General features: G+C 40.7%; 1 protein-coding gene across 16 annotated transcripts in view; it reads left to right on the forward strand.

The window, feature by feature from the left end:
* Positions 1 to 19,761, forward strand: part of TLN2 (talin 2) — a 450,464-nt gene that overhangs the window by 324,075 nt on the left and 106,628 nt on the right. For 15 of the 16 annotated variants that reach the window (XM_024349234.3, XM_063794170.1, XM_054666988.2 and 12 more), the window contains 6 exons: positions 1,399 to 1,527; positions 2,642 to 2,755; positions 4,830 to 4,943; positions 7,420 to 7,554; positions 10,034 to 10,162; positions 12,145 to 12,247. In XM_024349234.3, coding sequence (XP_024205002.2) covers positions 1,399 to 1,527; positions 2,642 to 2,755; positions 4,830 to 4,943; positions 7,420 to 7,554; positions 10,034 to 10,162; positions 12,145 to 12,247 — 724 coding nt within the window. The remainder of the gene's footprint in view (positions 1 to 1,398; positions 1,528 to 2,641; positions 2,756 to 4,829; positions 4,944 to 7,419; positions 7,555 to 10,033; positions 10,163 to 12,144; positions 12,248 to 19,761) is intronic. The other variant, XM_024349245.3, reaches the window with a different exon arrangement.

The raw sequence follows: 19,761 nt of genomic DNA on the forward strand, positions 1-19,761 counted from the left end.
AGGCTGATGTGCACTTGAGACATATATAAAGGAGCAGCTTAGAAAATACCTGATGAACAGAAAAAAACAAAATGACTTTCATAAACTTGCAAAAGAATCCAAAAGTAGCCCAATCCTTTTATATGTGAAATGCAGAAATAAAAATTTTTCATTGCTAGATTATGAGAGTGGTTAAAGTTTGAAAGAATAGGAGATTCTATTCAAGAGGGTTGCCAAAAGAATTCTACCACAGCTGTTAAAACTATTCCATCCTGTATGCATTGCTATAACTTTTATAAATAGCTCAAAGAAATAGGTTCTTATAAATTGGTAAGTTTAGCAAATTGGCCACTTGGAACTCTAGACGTTTAGAAAATTGATTTTTGATAAATCGGTGTGCTGTTCTCCCTGCCTTGAGAGCAAATATTATTGCCTGAAAGCGTTCATAAGAAGAAACTCATTGATCTATAGACATCAAGCACATGTTACAAAACATTCAGGCCCTGGTGAGGGAAATCTTGATTGCTACTGTTATTGTTGTGGGAGAGGAAGGCTGGATGTGCTGTGAGCATGTTGAATTATTATAGAGTTAAAATTATATCCTTTCTCTACATTACCATTAGCCTTCCCCTGCTTCAGAATCCCACCCATCTAAATAAAATCCACTTAGATTTCTAAGACATGTTCAACTAAAAGCAACAAAGTAAAAGGGGCTGTGGGGCTGGACAAAGAAAGCATGACTGGCATATTGCCTTCCTCTTTTTCTGTCAGGTTGACGGCATTACATTTCTCTCATTAATTCAGTACATTTGGATACCATCTCGACTTTATACTAGACCTTCCAACTCTGTCTCTCTAGGAATGTAATTTCTGGGCATGGTCTTTCTTTAACAAAGTTTCCTTGGAGTGTTTTTGAATGGCATTCCCGAGCCCTCCCTCCATCCTTCCCCCTCTTCCCTCTGTCCCCACCTGAGTTGATACTGGACTCTTACCCCTTCACATTTACCTGTGCCACAGGGTATTTCAGGAGTGACATGAAGACATGTGTCATTACTGTCTCATGCCAATGAAAAGAAGATTCTCCCTGGGAGAGATGGGGAGAGGGGAGATTTAATCTTCCCATCTTTTAAACCATGGGTTTCTGTCCACAGGTTAATTTGTATGGACAACCAAGGCAATGTTCTCAAGTGTTTAATTATTACTTTGGATTTCTAACTGCTTAGCTATACAATTTTGAAACATCCCCTGGTAGGTATTTTTTGTTGCATGAGGAAACATCTTCATCATAATGATATTGCTTGTGGCATTTGACTATCCTTGCAAATGCTTTCTATTACTAAAAAAAAATAATACTGAAGGCATGAATTCAGTGATGTCTCCCGCTGGACCACTTGAAATCTTTATTTTTTGCCTTTGCAGGGGGCTGCAGCCAACCCAGAGAATGAGGACCAGCAGCAAAGGCTGAGAGAAGCTGCAGAAGGCCTCCGGGTGGCAACCAACGCAGCTGCCCAGAATGCTATTAAGAAAAAAATTGTCAACCGACTGGAGGTAAGGAAAGAGGCTGCCTTTCTGGGATGCCCATCTTAAATTGCAAAGAGTTATTTGAAAAGATAGTTGAATGAACAAGGTGTTGACAGTATAAAGAAAGCCAAGTCAAGGTTCACATCATTGTTTGAAGGTTTGAGTACTATAAAAGCATTGACTCAATTGGAAAAAACTGCTTCCGTAAGCTCGAATCCTTTCTAGCATTCAGGAATAGAATTTAGACTCTTTTCAGGAGGAACCAGATTTTTTTTTCTATCATTTAAGGATATACACATTCAAGAAGGACCTTTTGCTGAAAATATTTATATTTTGTTGGAGTCAGTGACTTTGTCAGGGCTTCCCATAGGAAATATGGACTTCAAAGACTGGAGGTGGAGATTAGGCTTGGGTGGATAGGTATAGAAGGGAGTGAAATGTATTTGTTATTTTTTGAAATAATTATTCTGAAAAAGAAAGTTGAAATAGTAATAGGCAAAAACTTTGTTTTTTTTAAAAAAAAAGTTTGTCCGACAAATGCACACAGGAGACCCTTACACTGAAATTTGAGAGTTTGGAAGATGAGACCTTTGCCTGTGTACTGAGAAGTCCCTCCATATGCAGTCTGCTATATTCTGGAAGAAAAGTAACATTGTTGTTCTTGGACAAAGACAAGAGGGTAAACACAATTAAGTGCCCTGGTTGGAAAGTCTCTGCATTTTGGAACTAAGGCTTCTGAGTGCTGAGAGAGGAGAGTCATGGGCACCAGCATTTGTGCTTGACACAGAACCATCTATGCTGCTTGTGGGAGATTTTTTTTCCCAAACATTTAGACTTGGTGCAGCTTGTCAGTGTCATTATGATCTTGGAATCATCCTTTTTGTTTTTGAGAAAAACAAATGAACTTCAAAGCTTGAGCTTTCAAGCATGCCTGTCTTTGTCACTTGTCTCAGAGGACGTCAACACAAGGAAGATAGCGTGTTGTAAGATTAGGGTCATCACTGGTTTTAAAAGGCAAAGCCTGCTCTTTGGAGTTCTTTTAGAGCAACAAACCTATCCTGACTCTGTGGTGGAAGTGACCTGTAGAACATGCATGTGTGTTGCATATGCAGACCCTGACTCATCTATCACTCCTCTGCAGGTTGCAGCCAAGCAGGCCGCAGCGGCAGCCACACAGACCATCGCCGCCTCCCAGAATGCAGCTGTTTCCAACAAGAACCCTGCGGCCCAGCAGCAGCTGGTCCAGAGTTGCAAGGTGAGGTTCCAGTGCACAGAGAGCCAGGTCAGCTGCAGATGACCCTGATAACATTAGAACACCAAGTCCCCTGGTAGTTCAGTAAAGACAGATTATCCAAGCTCCTAATCCAATTTGCCCCAGTTCCCATGTTCCAGGTGTCTACACGTCTGGTTTTTGTCCATTAAGTGGATGGCCTGTGTTTGGAAAGTGTGATTTTCTTCCAGCATTGTCTACTTTTGTCCACAATTTTCTTTTCAAGAGACTGAGCCAAAGAGGATCATTGACGAGGCCATTTTAGGGCTCTGAAATGGGAAGGAAGTGTTGAGTTTCCAGAGTGCCTTTCTTCGAGAGGCAGGACTTCAAATTCAGCCTTGCTCCCTGGAGCAGGGTTCATTTCCTGCTTTCTAATAATTGCACCTCAAGGATTTATTTCATCCCGTCTAGCCTCTGTGACTTTGTGCTTTGGTGCTTTTTGTTGTTGCTCTTTTGTCTCTATTCTTCTGACACCTGGGCCTTGATGCTAAGTTGAGGCCAGTTTACTACAAAAGGTACAGTAAACACCCTTGTTGGTTTCTCTAAGAGCCCAGGGAGTTGACTCCCCCAGGGCTCCTCTTAATGGTGGCAGACACAAAGTCCAATTGCAAAGCCACTGCCCACATGTGGGTGGCACATCTGGCTGGCATGTCCTGGAAGTGTTTGCAGCTAGCTGTGGTGGCTGGCTGGGAGGCATACCTGTCTCTGTTGGGGTTATGCGAGCCAACTGCACCCTCTCTGCTTCTTCAAATCTCTGCCAAATGATTCACATTTGTGAGGGGTGCCACTGCTCCCACTTCAGAAATGGCCTTTGCTTCTGATGGAGCCCTGTATTCCTGAATCTGGATTCTCTGAGGCCAGCCCTGCTGCTGTTGTGGACTGAATGCACTCCAGGAAGAAAAGCCTTAGCGACATAGTAGGGTCCTGGGCTGGTGTCCTTCGGTCCTGTGTGGATAGAGAAGGGGTCTTGCTGAGAGTGAGGCCTCTGCTGTGGAGGAGTTTGCCTCCTATTGGGTCCTCAGCTCAGCTGCTAGCAGGGGTGAAAACTTTCTTCTCAGGGAGCATGCGCTGCTCACATGCAGGGACATGCCACAGGATGAGTGAGACCTCTCGCCCCTCTTCTGCAGAGAGACTGAAGATACTAGGTCTTGAGTGTCACTACCAGGAAATGAAAGGATTGAGATGGAGAGGGGAGAGTGGAGCAAATGACTAGAACTAGCAGAACTGGCAGTCCTAAAGGGGGCCTGGGAAAAATTCCATGGAAATATTTTTTTTAACTTGTGCTGGAGCAGTCCTAGAAAAATATGTCACCAGGCCAGTATGCACTGGGCACCTTTATCCACAACGATGGCCACAGTGCTGTGACCTCTGAGAGCCTCATTAACCAGAGAAGGAGGTGTGGGCACAGAAAGGAAGCAGGGACAGAACACAGAGAAAGTAAAAGGCTCATCTCCCAAGGCACCGTAGGAGCCCATTACTGTACAGCAGCCCTGCCTCACAGAATGCCGTGCCTCTCTCCTTTCCCCTGGCTTTGGGCTTTCCAGTTTGAGAATGAGAAGTCCTTCTTAGAGAAAGAGGGGCCATGGCAACACAAAGGCACAGAATGTGTGCCTGCAAAGTAAGAAGCCAAAGCACTTACATGCACTGGTATCCAAGTATTTCCCTCACCTTCTGAACATGGGGCTGTACACTTCAGTTTACCACCTGTGAATCGTGTAGATCCTTTGATTCTAGGTTTGCAGTGCCAATGAACCAGATGGTGTGAGTTGCAACTAAGGAAATTCTTTTAGGCCTCATCATAGACAATCATCTTCGAAGGAATGTATTGAGACTTCCAGGAACACAGGGTAGAGTGTGTGTAGAGAAAATGCCCAGAAAATGGGATTCAGTGTTGGTAAGGGCCCAGCTGGCTTAATGTGCAGTGTCTATCCAAGGTCTGGGGCTGGCGTCCCCTGGGAGTAGATGGCACATCCAAAAAGCGCACTTGGGTCAAGTTCTAGCTTCTTTGGATGATCCCACCATTCTAGCCATGCTGTTTTTATTTCCTTGCCTTCTGCAGGCAGTGGCTGATCACATCCCTCAGCTGGTCCAGGGAGTGAGGGGGAGCCAAGCTCAAGCTGAAGACCTGAGTGCCCAGCTGGCTCTCATCATCTCCAGCCAGAACTTCCTCCAGGTAACAGGGCCGTGGTCACCTTGGGCTCACTCAGAGCCCTCTTCTGGGCACGGGCTGCCCTTTAAGGAGAGGAGTTAATGAATTCCACAGCCTCAGCTAAGTCTTTGCGGTAGGCAGGGCTTGAAGGCCTCTTCTTTACCTTTCCAGTTTCAGGAGAGGTGGGTTCAGCTTGGCAATGCAAAATGCTGATATGCAGGGAAATTGCCCTGTGGAGATGGCATGTGATCCGTTTTTCCTCAGGATTATCGTATTTATTTCTCTTCAAAGAGAAGAAAACACGTAAAATGTTGCAAGTTGTGATGAACAGCCTAGGACCAGGCATTGCTTTAGGTTTTTGTTTCCAGAGATCCTAATGCCATTGTTCATGGACCGGGAAAAGAAATGTTAAGTGCATCTTCTCCAAAGATACGATCGTTCTTTGTGGCAATTGTACAGTTAGTATTGTCAGTCTCTGTGGGGTGAAGGGTAGATTCATTTTAAGGAAAATAAACGAAAATATTAAGTTGTGGAAAAATTCCCCTTTACGTGCTTCTTATATTCAAATCTCTCTACTTTATCAGCACTTCTTCTCGACTTGTATCTCATAAGCAGTTGATATGATGAGGTGGGTCAATTCCTCATCCCTTTCTAGTTCGACTGATAGTTGTAGGACCCAGTGATACATCTATTTGGTTCATTTTTCAAGTTATATAACTCTAACATGCAGAAATAAAACATGAAAGGTTTGATATATCTCCTCATATTTTAACTACATACATATACAACACAGGTGTGTGTGTGTGTGTGTGTGTGTGTGTATTCTTTTAAATTGGTATTCATTGTATATAGGCCCTTTGTGTTTTTCATCTAACATATTATGAGTGTTTATGATTTTGAATAATCTTCTGTTATATGACTATACTCTTCATTTAACTTTTCTCTCATTATTGGACGTACAGGTTTTTAATTTTTTGCCATCATGAATAACATGTGATAAAAACCTTTATGTGCTCAAGTCTTTTCTTGAATTCCTAGAGAGAGGATTGTAAACAGCTTATTTTTATCTTTAGGACTTTGCAGATTATGACTTGGACAAGGCATTTCTCTCTTCATTTGGGAGGGGAGAGAGCCTGGAGCCGTTTGTGGGTACTGTCTCCACCCTGACAAGATTGTAGGGCATTAAGATAGAGCCGTGGAGATGTGTTCCTGGTTCCACTCTGTCCCTGCCCTTGTTTTCCCTTTTTCTTTTGTTCTTTTAACTTTGCTATTATAGATACTCAGATCTTTACGAGAAAAAGGGAAGGTTGCAAATAAATAGAAATTGAATGGACAGATCAAAAAGTTTGTACATTTTAAACTTCATGTTATAACATTGCTCTTCCAGGAGGTTGAACAAATCTAAATTTACAACTTAGCATTATATAGAGCATACTTTTAAATATATCTTTTATGAGATTGGGGATTAAACTTAAGAAAACATGTATGTTTTTGCCAGTTTGCTCTGTAAAACTATTTTTGTTTGGTTTTGCATTTCTCCGATGTTCACAATGTTAAACATTTTTCATAAGTTTCAGTTATTTTTTATTATGCAAAATTATGTTTGTGCTTTTTATATACTCATGGTAGCTTTTATAAATATTCATTAATTCTTTAAATATTAAAAATATTAACTTTTGTCCTTAATATTTATGATCTGGCCCTTGTTGGAACTTTTCTAAGTGTAGTTTTATAACATATATATTAAAAGTCTTAAAAGTATGTATGCTCTTTGATCCAGAAATTCAACTTTTAAAAATTTATACAAAGAAAATTATAAATATGTACAGAGTTAGCTGCAGAGCTGTTTATCATAGCATTGTTTATTAAATTGGAAAAAATGGAAACGTGCCCAACAATAGAGAATTGAGAAATGGCAATAGTTGCATATACTGGAATATTATATAGCTCTTTAAAAGGTAGGATATGTGAGACAAGGAGATTGTGAAATAGAGTGAACAGTGTGATCTTATTTTTGAAAAATATGTACGTGCACATAGATGTCCATTCACTGGCGAAGTTATTTTGCTTTGTGAGGTAAGGTGCGAGGTCACGTTAGCTGTTTTATTTATCTGTCTTCATTTTTCTAAGCAGTCTTTTGAGTGTACGTGAGACTCAGAATAAAGAGCTATTCTGAGAAAAACAGTGAAACCTATTTAAAAAGGAACTCTCTTTGAAATCGGTTTTAAATGAGAATTTCAAGCCACTATTCTAATTTTGCCTCCTCTACCCTCCATGACACCTCCTTTTTTTCTTTTTTTAAACATTCCTAGAAGGTACTGCCCTAGAGTATCTGGCTTGAGGTGGCAGTTTGGGAATAGGGGATGAGTTGTTTAATATTCCTTTTTTTTTTTTAGGACAAAATCAGTTCTTACTGCTGTGGAGACATCGCTGCTTAGGTCTCTCCTCTCTACCTCTTGCTGCCCAGGAGCCATCTTACTTTCTTTTCATCTCTCTATAGCCTGGAAGCAAGATGGTGTCCTCTGCCAAAGCCGCAGTGCCCACCGTGAGTGACCAGGCCGCAGCCATGCAGCTGAGCCAGTGTGCCAAGAACCTGGCCACCAGCTTGGCGGAGCTGCGTACCGCCTCGCAGAAGGCAAGTGGAGCGTGTCATAGGGGTTAACTTGTCAGGAAGGGAGCTGGGGTGGCATGGGTACCACCCAGGGCCTGAACACTGCTGAACCTATTTCTTGGCAAAGTTGTCCATTCTACTTGCATGACTATTAAAGATGCCCCTGTGGGTTGGCTTTTGTTGCATTTAGCCACTATCTCCCAGACTTAGTATTCACTTTTTGGTTTCAGATGCCTTTCGTTGAACTATTTTGAGTTGTGTACTTCCCCTCCTCCTCCTCTTTCCATATCCTGGAACAAGCAGTGGTCCATTTTTCACAAGTCTTAGGGGAGAATGGTAGTCATCAGTGTCTCAGTGCCAGCTAAATTGTAGTCCAGAATAAGTGATCATATATTCCAGGTATCATTTTGTGAACTTAATAACAAATTATATAGGCAGAAAATCTATTTTGAAGTGTCATCTTTATTATCTTTTTTGCCCTGGAATGTTTTCACTTATTGCGTGGGAGCATTCACCTTAACAAGGTCTTCAAGAGAACAGAGTTGAGAACTAAATTTCTGTCTCTGGAGCATATTAATTACCAAAGGGCCTCATTTACTACTCTGTTTGATGTGGTATTAGCATGAAGTTCTAGCATGAATTCACTTTTCTTCATTGTAGCAATCCCTTTATAGAAACAAGCAGCCTCATAAATTGGTAAGAGAAGAAGGTAGAAGTTGACTGAATTCTTAATATGAGGAGCATGCTACACTGCCAAATAAAAATATCCAGAGCTTTAGACTGTAGCCAATAAAAAAGTTATTTTGACCTGTGTTTCTCAAAGAGAGCTCGTGGTACTGTCTAAACTGGAATCACCTGGGGATGCTTATTAGAATGCACATCCCTGGGCCTTGCCTCTGAGAAACCAGATTAGAATTTCTGGTTGTAGAGCCTGAACATCTGCATTTTCACAAGCTTCTTTGCTGAGTCTGAGACACACACCAACATTGAACCACACTGCTCGAAAGCAGTGACCCCTAAAGTGGGACTCAAGCAAGACTGTCCATTGGGTACAGGAAGACACTGTGAAAATTTTTTTTTTTTTTTTGTGAAACAGGATCTTGCCCTGTTGCACAGACTGGAGTACAGTGGTGCAATCATGGCTCACTGTAACCTCAATCTGCTGAACTTAAGCGGTCTCCCACCTCAGCCACTTGAGTAGCTGGACCACTGTCATGTGCCACCACATCCAATTAATTTTTTTTGTTTGTGTTTTTTTTTAGAGATGAGATTTCATCATCTTGCCCAGGCTGGTCTTGAACTCCTGAGCTCAAGTAATCCTCCCACTTGAGCCTCCCAAAGTGTTAGGATTACAGGCGTGAGCCACTGCACCCAGCAATATTTTTTAATATGCAGCATAAGGATTAAGAGTGCAGGCTCTAATCCCAGCACTTTGGGAGGCCAAGGTGGGTGGATTGCTTGAGTCCAGGAGTTCAAGACCAGCCTGACCAACATGGTGAAACCCCATCTCTAATAAAAATACAAAAATTAGCCAGGTTGGTGGTGCATGCCTGTAGTTCCAGCTGCTCAGGAGGCTGAGGCATGAGAATCACTTGAACCCAGGAGACAAAGGTTGCAGTGTGCCAAGACCATGCCACTGCACTCCAACCTGGGCAACAGAGTGAGACTCTGTCTCCCAAAAAAATAGAAAAAAGAGTGCAGGCTCTGGAATCAGACTGTCATTGACTAATTTGGTGACCTAGACAAGTTAGTTAACCTCTCTGTGCCTCAGTTTCCTTCTTGAGTAATAGTGGCACATAGAAATCAATTAGTATTTATTTCTGCTGTTATTACTATCATCTAAAAATGGAAAGAAATGAAAATATACCAGTATTTAGTATACTGATCAATAATTACACGTTTATATAATTATATGTGCATGTGTATATTGAGGGATGTTATCAAAGCATTTGGAGATCAGTGTTATACGTGACCAAGAGATAAAGTAGTTTTCATAAATTACTAAGGGAAAAATATTTTGTAATCTTCAGTACAGAAAAGTAATGATTTATAATCTAGAAATTTGTAAAGAGAAGCAATAAAGTTGACATAGACTTGCCCCCAGAGTCCTGGGTGTGTTCATTTGTTCATTCACTGCATCTTTCCCATGACTCTGTGTACACACATGGCTGTGCTAGGTGCCCTACCTCTAGAACTCAGCCACAGTGAATAAATGATCCACTGAGTCTAAGAGGCAAGTGCATTTCAGATAAGGGTCACTTCCGGAACTCTTACTATATCCAGTTATGAAACATACCTAATTGATGGTTTAAGGAAGTTAAGAGTAAGGTTCTAACTGAGGATGATTTTGTTCTCTCAGAAAAAATACTTGCTTTCCTTGCTCCTCCTGCTGGATTTGGAGAATCACTGGGTATATCCAGAAGGGCATTTTATAAGTTGCAAAAGTTTTGGGGACACTTTTCCCAAGCAGACTGGGTATACATATTTCCAACTCTGTTGGCAGGCCCATGAAGCTTGTGGTCCGATGGAAATCGATTCAGCTCTGAATACGGTGCAGACGCTTAAGAATGAACTGCAGGATGCCAAGATGGCAGCCGTGGAGAGCCAGCTGAAGCCACTTCCAGGGGAAACGGTGAGCTGTTAGAGCCAGCTAGGGTGCGGGTGTACCTTTTGTTATGACGTTATTAAATCGTTTGTTGTTAGGGTGTTTGCTAAAGTTGCGGCATGTTGAGAAGTTTCTAATCCTGTGGTCTTTTTCTGAAAAGAATGCCCAGGGCAGCTGGAGGAACTAGGTTTGGAGTTATGAGCGCTGGATTCTACACTCAGCTGTATCATCAACTAGTTGTGCACGCGTCCCATATCTCCTCTATGTCTCAAGTATTTTATTTACGAAGTGGGTAGCAATGAGGCTATCATGATGCACATAGAAAAGATTATCAGCAGTCATTTAAAAAAAACATTTACTTAATGCAAAGCACTAGGATGGACAACGGCAAAGTGCGTCCATACAGGAAAGCCATACTGCAAATGGAATAATGGCACTAGAGGTCTACTGTGGTCATATTACCACACCTCCTGATGCTTATGTCAGAGTTTTGTTGGCTAAAACTTTACCAGTCCTCCTCATTTGTATGTACTTCCTTACATGACTGAACATTGCTAGTAAAATACCACCATGTATTAAGCACCTGTGAAGCACTGTACACACACAGTGTAGTTTATCGTGATAGTAACTTTGATGAGCAAGTTTTATTAACCCCGTTTACAGATGAGAAACACAGAGGCACAGAGTTTGTCACCGTTCTGTCCAATGTTATCTGCCAGTTAGGAGCCGAACCACGGTTTGAATTCAGATTTGCAGGACTCTAAAACCTGTGCTTTTGAGAGCTTCTGGCTCTTTGAACGAACTGAAGACTTTTAGAATGTAAAGGGGATTTCAGGCGTAGAACAATGCCTGGTACATAGAAAGCACTCAGAAAATATGTGTTAAATCAAGTTCCCCTAATAGTAAAAAAGAAGAAACTCAGGCTCAGAGAGGTTAAGTCACTTAACTGAGGTCACCCAGTTAATGACAGCGCTGGGATTGCCTCCTGGGCCCACAGCTTTGCAAAGTGGTCCGGAAGTCTCTTTGCAAAGTTCTATACCCCAGGGAGTGCAAGAGAGGCTGGCATGACATGTAATTCCATCTTTACATAGAGCATAGACTGGTCAGTTAGAATGCAGGAAAACATCATGAATTTTTAAAGAAATTGCTCTAATAAAGTCTGTATTGTGTCGTAACATATTGTTTGCTATAATGGACCAGGCTCTATGTTTATTGGAAAGCATTGCCTCTCTTGGAAAACATGTTGCAAGGTTTAAAATGCATTTGTTTTCTGATGCCTTTTTGTACTCTCGCAGTATACCTGGAAATTCTCTTCCAAAACCTCATCTAGTAATCAAATAATTATCCATACCCTAGGCCTTTACTGACTTCGTTCCCTGAATTTTTTATTCAGTTTACAAAGCAAAATAACATGCTGTTCATGGGAAGCAAGCACTGTGCCCATTTTCATAATCTCATTTACCACTCCAACCCTCTATTTCTATTGCATTTCCTTTCAGTTGGAACTCCTCAAAGTATAATGATCAAATTGAACAATGTTAATGGTCCCACATGCCAGGAAGGTGGTGCAGCTGGATGTCTGCCCACTTCCTGCCCAGCCATAATTAATTCTCGCTAAGGATTTGTTGCAGACTTTCTAAATTAGCTTCTAAAGGCATAATACTAATAGCTACCATTTGTTGAGAGCCTACATTAATTCTCTGAAAACCTTCTGAGCCTAGGTATTATGATCTCCTCAGGAAACTGAGGCTTGGAGAGGTTCAGTAATTTACTCAATCTCATGCTAGTAATTGGGAGGGGAGGGGGCATGGGGCAGGGATTTGCACCCAGATTTGTTTGTTCTAAAGCTCGGGCTCCTTCTCCTGTACCACCCTGCTGCGGCTTAGTGCCATTGGTGGGAAAGAGCTAGGGCTCAAAGTTTGATCTGCATGATTTTTCTAAATTATGCTAAGACCTCAGCAGATGTTCCTTTTCTTCTACGTTCTTTCCCTCCTTGAATATTCTTGTAGCTGGAAAAATGTGCTCAGGACCTGGGAAGCACATCCAAGGCGGTGGGCTCCTCCATGGCACAGCTGCTGACCTGTGCTGCTCAAGGCAACGAACACTACACAGGTGAGACCCACGCCCTTCATGCCGCTGTGGCCAGCTTCAGGCCACTGGGTGTAGTGGGGGAGGAGGAGGAGTTCATTCCTTTGACAATACACGTGACATTTTTCTCCCAGCAGTTCACCATATATTTTTCAAGCACCATGTGCTTGTTACCGGGCTTGATACTAAGCACACAAAAACTAATAAAATGTGATTCCCCCAAACCATTTATGGATTACCCCCATTAGACTATAAAGAAATAGTAATTGTAGACTTCCAGGTCTATCTGTGAATCCTGGAATCCCGCTAAAGTAAAGGCATAAAAAAAGGTTAAAGAGAATAAGAGATGACAACAAATAAGATGTCAATGGAATGTGTGAAAATGGAAGGAGACAGATGCGTGCTAACAGGTAGAGGCAAGTGAACAGAAAGCTGAGAGGTAGGGGAACCAGCAAGGAAGCAAGCTGAGTTGTGCTGCAGAACCCTGTGGAGTGAGGCCAGGTGCCCCTGAAGGTAGGAGACTCCTTAAACAGGAGTCTCTATAAGGAACAGATTGCACAATCATCAACTCTAAGAAAAGCAGAAAAGTTATACAATGAGGAAATGTTATTGTGGTAAGAAGTCTATACATATCTCAAATTTTAAAACCAAGAGGTTTCAGTATGAGCACATTTCTTAAAAATATATATGGAAGGAAAGCTTAAGGAATTGAGTGGCTCTAGGAGTGAGGGTGAAGAGGGGAGGAGTGGGTTATGGATCATTGCTTTTGTTATACAGTAACATGCTTGACTTCTTTTTGAAATATGCATTATTATCAAAGTATAATATATGCACAGAAGACAGCATAAATCCTAAATGGATACCTTCATAAGGTCTCACAAATTGAAAGCACCCAAGAAGCCACTACCAGGATCGAGGAATCAAAAACATCTTCAGCCTCCTGGATGCTCCCTTGTGCCCCCTCCCAATCACTGTATCCCCACTCTCCTTCCCCAGAGGTAAACGCTCATGGCTTTTAACAGCATAGATTAATTTTGCCTGTTTTTGAGCTGTAAGTAAATGGAATAATACAATATGTGCCCCTCGTGCCTAGCTGCTTTTTCTCAGCACTATGTTAGTGAGACTCATCTATGGTACATACAGTGCTTCTTGCATTTCCATTATCTCTATGGTATTATATTACATGAATATAGCTATTCTTTATGCTGTTCTTGGGCATTTGGGTTGTTTCCAAAAGACACTGCCAGGAACAAGTCCAGTCCACGTTGTTTAGTGAACATAGTAAGCATTTTCTAGCTGTGTACCTAGGAATGGATTTCCTAGGTCAGAGCTTCCCCATGTGTTCAGTACATTTCTTTCAGCAGTGTATGGAAGCTCCAGTTGTTCTGTATCCTTGTCACCGCTTTGTATCGTCAGTCTTTTAACTTTAGCCCTTTTGGTTTGTGTGCAATAGTATCACATTATGATTTTAATTTGCATTTCCCTGATGAACAGTGCCATCGAGGATCTTTTCATAGGTTTATTGGCCATTTTGTGAAGTGTGTTTGTGTCTTTTGCCCATTATTTGAAAATTGGGTTATTGTCTTTTCCTCATTTATAGGAGTTCTTTGTTACTTATATGTATTTCTTGTATATTGTGATTTGCATTTTTAGTCTCTTAAAGTGCCTTTTGATGAACAAAAGGTTTTATTTTAATATATTCCAATTTATACTTTTTTTCTTTATGGTTAGTACTTTTTGTGCCCTATTTTAAAACTTTTGCCTAAGATTAATGCAGATGTTCTCCTCTGTCGTATTCTAGAGCTTCACTGTTTGATTTTCATGTTTAGAACTTGGATCTATCTGGAATGAGTTTTATTTATGTGCAGTAGGATTCATTTAATTGTTTTTCCACATAGATATCCATTTGACCCAGCACCACTGATTGAAAAGGCTACTTTTTCCCAATGATCTTTAGTGTCACTCTGTTGTAACATAAGTGAACATGTATGTTTGGACCAGTTTGTGGTATTTGTTCTTTTCCATCGATTTAATTGCCTGTTCTTATATTAGTACTATGCTTCCCTAATTACTATATTGCAGTTTTATACTAAGTCTTAATGTTTGGTAATGCACATCCTCAACTTTGTTGGTTTTCCTCAAGTTAGTGTTGATTATTCTTGGCCTTTTCCATTTCCACATAAATTCTAAATCAGCTTGTCAATTCCTACAAAATAATAATAAAAAATACTGTTTTCTTAAGCCAGTATTTTTAAACCACTATTGGAATAACATTGAATCAATTTGGGGAGAACTGACTTCTTTATATCATTGAGTCTTCTAATATGTGAATATCCATTTATTTAGGTCTTCTTTTCTCTCAGTACAGTTTTATGGTTTTCTGCATAGAAGTCTCTGTTTTGGTTAATGTGTGCATGACATACCTTTTTTCATTCTTTTACTTTCAATTTTTCTTCATGCTTATATTTAATGGATTGGGTGTCCTCTGAGCTTGTCATTGTTCTTTGGGGAGGGCAGAGAGTATTTGGTGGTGTAACAATCTTTTTCTTTCAATTGGAGTATTTTGTCTGTTTATAGGTAGTGTAATTACTGATATGTTGGGGTTCGAGTCTATCATCTTACTATTTGTTTTCTCTGTGCCTGCCTATGGTAAGTTCCTTTTTTTCACCTTTGCTTGCCTCCTTTCAGATTCATATGCATTTTCTAAATTCTATTTCCTTCCTCTTGATTAGTTAGTTGTACATTCATTTACTATTCTTTTATGATTTCTTTAAATCTAAGTTACTCTGTTTACCTCTTCCTGCATAATGCAAGAATCTTGAGACATGTTAACTTCATTTACCTTTCTTTCAATTATTTTATTGTTGTCTTTTTTTTTGTTTTTTTTTTTGAGATGGAGTCTCATGCTGTTGTCAGGCTGGAGTGCAGTGGCACTATCTTGGCTCACTGCAACCTCTGCTTCCTGGGTTCAAGCAATTCTCCTGCCTCAGCCTCCTGCCTCAGCCTCCTAAGTGGCTGGGACTATAGGTGTTTGCCACCACACCCAGCTAATTTTTGTATTTTTAGTAGAGACAGGGTTTCACCATGTTGGCCAGGATGGTCTTGATCTTTTGACCTCGTAATCTGCCCTCCTCGGCCTCCCAAAGTGCTGGGATTACAGGTGTGAGCCACCACACCCAGCCTTATGTTTTAATTCTAGGTATATTTTCATCTCCGCAATACAGTCTCAGTATTGTTCCAGATAGTCCTTATTCATTTGGATTTCCTCCCATAGTTGCCCTTTCCATCACCCTTCGTTCCTTCTGCGTCTCCAGGAGCTTTCATTAGGGATCATTTCTCTTCTACCTGAAGAACTCCCTTCATTATTTTCCTTAGTATTAATCTACTGGTGACAAGTTCTTTCCATTTTGGTTTGTCTAAAGATGCTTTTGTTTAGCTTTTATTTTGGGTGGATAATATCACTTACACAATTTTAGGTTGGCAGTTGTTTTCTTCCAGCACTTTGGAGATGTTATTCCATTGTTGCTGGCTTCCTTTATTTCTGTTGTGAAGCTATGAAGGTAATGCGGTTTTATTTTTCCCCTTTCCTTGCTTTTTGAGTTTTTTTAGTCTTCGATTTTCCAGCAGTGTGCCTGGAGGAGTTTCCCTGCATATTTATCCTCCTTTGGGTTGCAAGTGCTCGTTGAAAATGGGATTTGTTGTCCTAGGCCAGTTTTCAAAAAATCAACCTTTGTTTCTTCAAATATTGCTTCTGTCCCATTTCCTTTCTCTTATGCTAGATCATTTCACTGTGTTTCCTACATCTTCTGTACCCTTTTCTTCTTCATAGTTTTTCTTTTCATGCTTTATTCTCAGTATCCGCTTTTGATCTATCTTCCAGTTCACTTTTCCTCTCTTTAGTGGTGTCTATTCTGCTTTCAACCCCTTCAGTTGAGATTTTAACTGTAAGTATCTTATTTTTCAGTTTTAGAATATCCATTTGATTATTTACTTATAGTTTGTGTCTCTGCTGGAATTCTGTATGTTGTCATCTAATTTCTTCAACATATTTATCACAGTTATTTAAAGTTGAAGTCCAGTATCCTAATATCTGGATAGCCTGTAGCCTGTTTTTATTGTCAGGGATTTTTTTTTTTTTTCCCACCTCTTGGTTTTTCAGCCATTGGTTTTGTCTCCTGGTGTTTTCTTTTTTTTTCTTTAAGACTGAACATTGCTATTTTAAATTGTAGAGATAGTTTGAGGCCCTGAATTATGTTTTTTTCCCTACATAGGATTACTCTTCACTTCTGGCAGGTGGATAAGATAAGGACAGATCACAATAAAAATGCAGGAACTGAGCTGATTGGAAATTGTGTGGTCTGTTTCCAGTTTACCTTTGAGGGTGTAGCCCTTGTGTGTCCCGTCTGAAAGGGTTGCTGTTTACCAGGGCTATTCTGTTTTTTTGGGCTCAGAACTATGCTTTTTCTCTTCCTAGCCCCATGAGATATCAAGAAACTTTACTCAGCTTCTTGGCAATAGGTTACAAATTAGGAAATGCCTTTAGAGAAAAAGCAATCCTAAACATTGGACTCACTCCTTCATTTCAAGATCTTGGCCCTCTTTACCTTGGTGCCTTGGTATTTCTCCAGTGTCTTCAAATAAATGTTTTATATATGTTTTCCAGAGTTTCTGTGTGGGAAGGCTGATTTTCAGTAAGTTATTCTGCCATCACTACAAGCAAAATCCTCTTTGATTTGTAAAAACTGTATACATTTATTACTTTGAAAATAAAAATTTTAATGAGCACAATAGGAACGCAAAGTTATAGTACAGTATATAAAGTACCTGCAATAATAAGAATGCAAAATTTGATCCCAATGGGAAGGTAGGGGAAATTTTCAGAGCAGAATTGACACTTAGCGAGGGCTTTGTGGATTGTTTAGGACTCCTTTAGCATTCTAGGAGGAGGAAAAGTATGATAAAATTCTTAGAAAATCATAGGGTAATATGAGAGATTTAAATTTCAAAAATGTCTACACTTTCCCGAAATCTTGCCAGCTGTTGTGTAGATGATGAAATGCATATTTAGTAGAGAAAAGACTACTTTACATGTTGCGTCATCTCATACCAATAACACCCAGGAAGACATGCTGTCTAGTTGGTGTCTGAAAAACAGCCTAGAAGTAGCCCCATTTAATTTTGGCAGGCACTGGAAGGCAGTTGCATAAGTGAGCACTGCATGTATGATGCCTTAAAGATGAGAGAAGGATGATGGAAGGAACTGAAGATGGTGAAAGTAATAGGCAAAGAGTAAGTGAGAAATAAGAGGATAACGCTGAAAAGTTAGGCCAGGGTCAGATCCTAAAGGGCCTCATAAGCTGAAATAAATGAGTTATACTTTAACTGAAGAATATGTGAACATGTTTTTCATCTGTGGACACAGTTCAGATTGCTTTTTGTATAGGTCGCCCTTCCTCCTGTGTGTAGAATAGATTGGACGGAAACAAAGTGGTAGGCAAGCAGGCTGTTGCATTAATCCAGGTAAGAGATGGTAGTGTCCTACAGTGGAGACGAAGTGGTCGATTGAAGAAGCAAAAACCCAATCGTTCTTGGTGACTGGTTAGAAGTTGGTGGAGACGGTAACATGAACGGTTCCAAGTGTTTGGCCTTAGAGCTGAGTGAAGAGTTGTATGAATCACTGGTGGGAACACAGGACCATTGGTAGGAGCAGGGGAGGTGAAGCTCAGGAATGCTGGGTTCGGCACTAAATATATTCCATTTGAAGTGCTTGGAGAATATGCAGTGAGAGCATCATTAGGCAGCTAAATCTTTGGCTCTGAAACTCAGTAGAGAAGGCTGGGCTGGATGATACAGATTTGAAAATTATTGGTAAAATGATAATGATTGGAAGTAGATAATTTTGCCAGCAGGGAGTGGTAGAGTGAGAGACAGCTTATCAGTTGTAATCCTGAAGAACCTGGCTGGTTAGGGAGGAAACTGGCAATGGAAATCTTTGAAAGAAAGAAGAACATGGAGCTGTGGAGAGGGCAGGGAAACCAGGAGAGAGGGATGTCTCTAGAGCCATAGACACAGTTGCTGCCCAGAAAGTCATGTCAAATGGGAGACTTAAGCATCCATTAGCTTTAGGAATAAGGAGGTCACTATTCTCCTTGTTGAAGGCAGTTTCAGGAAGGTTGGAGAATGGATGGGAAGCAAGGAAAGAGAGAGCGTGTGTGGAAAACTTCTCCATGGGTCTCAGTTTCCTTGTCCATAATTGAGGTGTGTGGGGTTTTCAGAAGTTGCACGTGAGCTGCCACTGGGCTGTATTCTAATGCAAGTGTGTTTCTGTTTGGCCAATGCAGTTTTCAAAATATATTTCTGTATAGCTGATTACAGTTACACATAACCCTTTGTAAATACTTTGGAACAGATAAAAGATTTGTGTCATACCTGGTCTTTGTCTTCTGAGGTTGCTATGTGGCCCAATACTGTCTGGATACACAATCCACATGAATTCTGGTAAAGAATAGCAACCATTATGTAGAATGCTACTATATTTGATATCACTTGATATGCCTATATAAGACTCTGTTACTAAGTATCATTTAAGATCCAGATGGCAAGAATACTGTGAAAGTAATCTGTGTTTTCAAAGGACTGTGGTTATAGAAACAGAAATCTGCTTTAGTATTTCACACTGGTGGTTCTGGTATTGTGGTGCACACTTTGACTACAGGAACAGTTCCATTCGGTGGGTGTCGTTTGCTTGGGGATCTGACCCTGTAGTGATGACCATTGAGAATGTTGCTGTGCGTTCAGCCATGCACCGCCATGGGTGTTCACTGGGCTTTCTGACCTCTCGTGGCCTTCTTTTGTCCTTTTGATGGTATGGCTTCCTGTTTCCAGAAACCTGATCTCTCTCAAGAAGATCCTTGATGTGCTTTGAGATTTCACAGTGAGTCCTTAGCAGAAAACACATGGGATGGACCAGGTTGTTCTTGGAATTTAGCTCTTCTGATTTCTGCGTTTTTTTAAATTGTATGAATCTATGAAAGGTTTTTCACTAAATGGGTTTTGCATAAACATGTCTTTTCTAATTACATATGATAAATGATTTACTCCTCCAAACTTACATATGACTCAGATAGAAGTGGATTCAAGAGTCCATATGACAAATGGGAAGACAAGAGGAGACGTCTAGAAATCACAGCCTAGAATCTGCAATGGTCAGAGCTAGGAACTCAGCCTCTCCTAAAACCCATGAGAAAGGGAGGCCCAGAAGGAAAAGGCAGCAGTCTAGACCACACAGCTAATCAGCAGCAGAGCCAGAGCCAGATGAGGTCTTAACTACATCTGGCGCTTTTCTGAGCAACAGCATCCTTCAACCCTGTGCCAAAAGCTTAAGCGTAAAATGGAATGACCATTCTCCTCAGATTGTTTCTCTCCTTCACCTTAGCTTTGTTTACCTTTGTGCTTTCTCTTCTGGGCTTCTCCTCTGCCATAAAAAGCACTTAGTTTAAAATTCTTTTATTCTGCCAGCTGTACTCAGAAGTGCCATG

The sequence above is a fragment of the Pan troglodytes genome, chromosome 16 (genome assembly GCF_028858775.2).
Source record: "Pan troglodytes isolate AG18354 chromosome 16, NHGRI_mPanTro3-v2.0_pri, whole genome shotgun sequence".
Taxonomy (NCBI): Eukaryota; Metazoa; Chordata; class Mammalia; order Primates; family Hominidae; genus Pan; species Pan troglodytes.